Below are 4,924 nucleotides of genomic sequence, written 5' to 3'. Positions count from 1 at the left end.
GTGGATGGACGGGACCCCAACAGGAACAGTGTGGAGTGGAAGTCTGTACCTTAGGTCCAAAGAGGCCAGCCATTCCTGGAAAGCCCATCTCGCCAGAGTCACCCTGAGGGGAGAACAGGATGAGGTAGGGTGAGCGGGGCTAGGATAAGGGTGCCTGGCCAGTCACCCAGAACCGCTGGGCCTGCCTTCTCCCAGGGACATCAGCTATCAAGAGACGATCAACTGAGTATGAACAGTTCACAAACTAGATTGCCAGGTCAGACTGGGCTCTCAGGGTATAGGAGCCTGTGCTCTCTGTCAGATAAGAAAGTAGAAGCCAGCTCAGGGATTCCATGAGGAAGGAACACTCTAGAACACTCAGAATCTCCTGTCTCAGGTCTTCAAGGAAGAGGATGAAAGGATCCACAAACTCTTCCCAACTCATCTCAAAAGCACTATTAAGGCATGATTCCCTAAAAGTAACCCCATTAGCTGATGGTTCTTTACATGCACCACCATGCATGCATGTTCCCACATCAGCCTGCGGAGGCACAATATGCCCTCTTTACATATGAGAAATGGAGGCTCAGAGAGGTCGGGAACTTGCTCAAAGTCACATAGCCGTTATATTGGAGAGTGTGCTAGATCCAGATGGGAATGATTCCAGAGGCCTGGCTAATATGGTAGGTGTATGCTTATCTTTTAAGGGAACTGCCCAACTGTTTTCCAGAGTGGTCTTAGCAGTTTATATTCCTATTAGCAGAGTATGAGTTCCAGTTGCTCCATATCCTTGTCAACAGTTGGTATGGTCACTCTTTTAAAAATTTCACCATTCTAATAGGTGTGTAGTAGCATCTCATTGTGGTTTTAATGAGCATTTGTCTAATGACTAATGATGCTGATCTTTTCGTGTACTTATTTGCCATCCGTATATCTCTTTTGAAATGTCTATCAAATCTTTTGCCACATTATTTTTTATTGGGCCGCTTCTTTTTAGTTTTGAGTTTGGAGAGTTCTTTATATATTCTAGATATGAGTCCTTTACCAGACAAATGATTTACAATTTCTCCTAGTTCGTGGCTTGTCTTTTTATTCCCTTAACAATGCCCTTTGAAGGGTCAAAAGTTTTAAATTTTGATGAAGTCCAATTGATCAGCTTTTCTTTTATGAATCATGCTTTTTTTTGGTAGCATATCTAAGAAATCTTTGTATAACCCAAGGCCTCACAGATTTTCTTCTACGCTTTCTTCTAGAAGTTTTACCATTTTAAGCTCTACATTTGATGTGATCCATGTTGAGTTAATTTTTGTCCGTGGTATGAAGTAGTCAATTTTTCTAGCACCATTTGCTGAAAAAGACTATTCTATATCTACTGAACTGCTTTTGTGCCTTTATCAAAAATCAGTTGTCCATATACGTGTGAATATATTTCTGGACTCTCTATTCTGTTCCTTTGATCTATTAGTATAGTTATGGCCCTACCATACTTTGTGGATTACTGTAGCTTTATAATAAGTTTTGAAATCAACTGCTGTTAGTCTTCCAACTTTGCTCTTCTTTTTCCAGGTGGTTTTGATTATTCTAGGTCTTTTGTATTTCCAAATGAACTTTAGAATCTGCTCGTTATTTTCTTCAAGAAAAGCCTGATGGGATTTTGAGTGGGATTGTGTTGAATCCATAGGTCAACTTGAGAAAAACTGACAACATAACAATATTGAGTCTTTTGACCAATGAACACGGTGAATATCTCCATTTATGTCGATCTTCTTTAATGTATCTCAGCAATGCTTTATAGTTTTCAGTGTACATATCTTGTACAGCTATTGTTGGATGTATCTCTAAGTATTTCATATTTCTATGCTATTATAAATAATATTGCTTTTTAGATTTCAAATTCTGATTGCTTGTTGCTAGAGTATAGAAATACATTCACTAGTGCATATTGAGCTGGTATCCTGCCATTTTGCTAAACTCACTTATTCTAGTAGCTTTCTTGTAGATTCCATCGATTTTCTACAAAGACGATCATTTCATCTACAAAGGAAAAGTTTCACTTCTTCCTTTTTGATATGAATGCCTTTTATTTATTTCTCTGGCCTTGCTGCATTGGCTAAAACTGCCAGTACAAAGTTGAATAGAAGTGGTGAGAGCAGATATCTTCGATTCGTTTTTCTCTTTGGATGTGAAGGAGTCAATGCCAGACACACGAGCTGGGCCTGGGCCAGAAGGGGGAAACTGCTTACCACAAACCCCCTTAGGGACTGTCTGATAGTACTCAATGTCCATTCTGACATAAATCAGCACCCCTCCCACACCTCCCACCGTGTGCTGGTTCCTGGAACTGGCTGTTGTCCTTACCTGGTCAAGCATGTAATTTCTTGTACCTGGTAGCATTCACGTACTAGTGATTATGACTGTTCTTCTATTGGCCCTATATTATTCTTTGGTACCTGCCAAGAGGCACAGAGATCCATTTCATCTCGCAGATGCCCAAGACACGCCTCGTAAGTAAGTTTCTCTTAATGAACTCTATTAATCACCACATTAGAGGAGCCAGCCTCTTTCTTTGGTCCCTCCCTGCTCTCCGCTTATAGAGGTAGATTTTCAGTCCTGAAAACTTTCTCAAGGTCTTCATGAACTGACATTAGGAGAAAACTTTGTCATTCACTATTAAGTATGATGGTGCCCTTTATCAAGTTGAGGCAGTTCCTTTCTATACCAAGGTTGCTGAGATTTTTTATTAGAAATGCAGTTGCATTTGTCAAATGATTCTCCTGCATCTACTGAGATGATTCAATTGGTTTTCTTTTTTAGTTTGTTAATATGGTGAATCATATTGATTTATTTTCAAATGTTATACCATCCTTGCATTCCTTAGCTAAACCTCTCTTGATCTTGATGTACTTATCTTTTTGATAGTCTTAGATTTGTTTTGCTAAAATTGTACCAAGAATTTTTTTAAATTTTATTATTTATGCCTTCAGCACGTGGTCTTCCTAGGTGGTCTCCCACCCAAGTACTAACCAGGCCTGACCCTGTTTAGCTTCCAAGATCATACACTGGGCTTCTTCAAGGTGGCATGGCCATGGACGATGGACCGTGGCTCCACTGGGGCATGAACCCAGGATCTTCTGCATGTAAAGCAGACATGCTAACCACTACACTATGGAACCATATCCTGTACCAAGAATTTTTGTATTTATATTTATGAGGTATATTGGTCTCTAGTTTTCTTCTTGTAATAGCTTTGTCTGACTTTGATATCAGGGTAACGCTAGCTTTATAGAATGCATTGGAAAGTATTCCCTCCTCTTCTATTTTCTGAAAGCAGTTATGCAGAATTGGTACTATTTCTTCCATAAACATTTATTAGAATTCACCAGTAAAGTCATCTGAGCCCAGGGTTTTCTTTGTTGGAAGCTTTTAAACTACAGGTTAAATTTCTTTAGTGGATATAAAGCTATTTATCTGGTTGTGATCCACCTCTCTTCACTCTGAAAGGACCACTCAGATCTCATTTCTCAGCTTCCTCCCACCCACGTCACTCAGGGGAGGCAGAATGGTATCTGGTATCCTGAGAGGGTGTCGCTCTGCCCTTGTCACAGAGCAGGCAAATGGCTTCTGGGTCTGTATGTGCGCATGTGTAACATTAGTATTTGTGTGTGCATGTGAGCGTGTGAACATGTTTACTTCCTGGGGTTCACTCACCGGCTGGCCTTTGGATCCAGGCTCCCCCTGGTTCCCAGGAAGCCCTGTTCCACCTTCTGTCCCTCGCTTGCCAGGGGGACCCAGCTGCCCGGGTAACCCACTTTCACCCTTAAAAAAACACAGCAAAATGATCAGTCAAAGGGGGAAACGGTTCTAGGGAAGGGGGAGGGAGGACCTAGGAGAGACAGAACAGTCATCCCATAGGGTCAGTTGAGATCTCAGGATGCTGGAGCTCTAATGTAGGCCTGGTAGGGTCTCAAAACTTCAGCATCCTTAAATGGAAAGTCTCTTTCCTTACTCTAGCATCCAAGGTTCCCCTTCCCTTCCACTCTCCCACAGCGCCTCTCCTCTTTATGGCTTCTTCCCAACAGACCATGCAGTTCCCACCTCCACACCTCTACTCATGCTGTTCCTCCTGTGAGATTGTCACCTCCTCTTCCCTTATTTAAATCCTCCACGGGCCAAGACCACCTCTCCCCAGCCTGCTGTCCCAACAGAGGGTTCCAACCTCTCCCCAGCTAAGCCTCTGGCTCAGGAAGGGCAAGAACCATGTCTGATTCATTCATCTCAATCTTCCTTCAGTATCTAGCACTGGGTTCAGACTGACTCATGGCTGCCGCCCCCATAAAGTCTCTCAAGGAAGCTTTCTACAAAGGTGCTTTGGAGAAGGGTCCTAGGGGCAAGGCAACATCTGTTGTTCCACAAAGTCCCACAAGAGGGTGCCCAAGAATAACTCAACAACCAGTTGAGGGCTCAAGGGCTGCTAGGGGGCAGTATTTATAGCTACCGGGACAAACTCTCCTTAAAGTCAGGTTCAAGTTTGGGACAGGGACCCCCTGAGAAAGGTCAACAACGTGGACACCATTTTCATATAGGCCCTGGGAAATGGGCGCCCACTTCAGCATTATAGTCAATAGCACTATAGTTAGTAACAAGGCAGAAAGGATGGAGGATTAACAAGTGTCTGACCTTGAATCCTGGGGGCCCCTGTGCTCCAGGCAAGCCAGCCACACCTGGATTTCCTCTTTTCCCAGCAGGACCCATGGGGCCAGGGTCCCCATCATCTCCCTGCTCTCCCTGTAAAGAAGGAGGGCAAAGGAGGGTCTCTCATGTTTCAGGAAATGCAGCCAAGGAAGCAGGATGGTTCAGAGCCTGAGTGGACTCTAGGTGGAGCTGGAGGCAGGGAGGTCCAGCTCCAGGGTGGAGGTCATATCGCCTTTGTATGAGGATGGCTGGA

General features: G+C 43.4%; 1 protein-coding gene across 1 annotated transcript in view; it reads right to left on the bottom strand.

Moving 5' to 3' along the window:
* Window positions 1–4,924, bottom strand: part of COL27A1 (collagen type XXVII alpha 1 chain) — a 144,573-nt gene that overhangs the window by 11,187 nt on the left and 128,462 nt on the right. The window contains exons 48-49 of the mRNA XM_023531042.1: window positions 3,688–3,795; window positions 50–103 (exon numbers count right to left, since the gene is read on the bottom strand). Of these exons, the coding sequence (XP_023386810.1) occupies window positions 50–103; window positions 3,688–3,795 (162 nt within the window). The remainder of the gene's footprint in view (window positions 1–49; window positions 104–3,687; window positions 3,796–4,924) is intronic.

This window comes from Pteropus vampyrus, unplaced genomic scaffold, assembly GCF_000151845.1.
Source record: "Pteropus vampyrus isolate Shadow unplaced genomic scaffold, Pvam_2.0 Scaffold61, whole genome shotgun sequence".
NCBI classification, from domain to species: Eukaryota; Metazoa; Chordata; class Mammalia; order Chiroptera; family Pteropodidae; genus Pteropus; species Pteropus vampyrus.
This window is presented reverse-complemented; position numbering and strand designations above follow the sequence as displayed.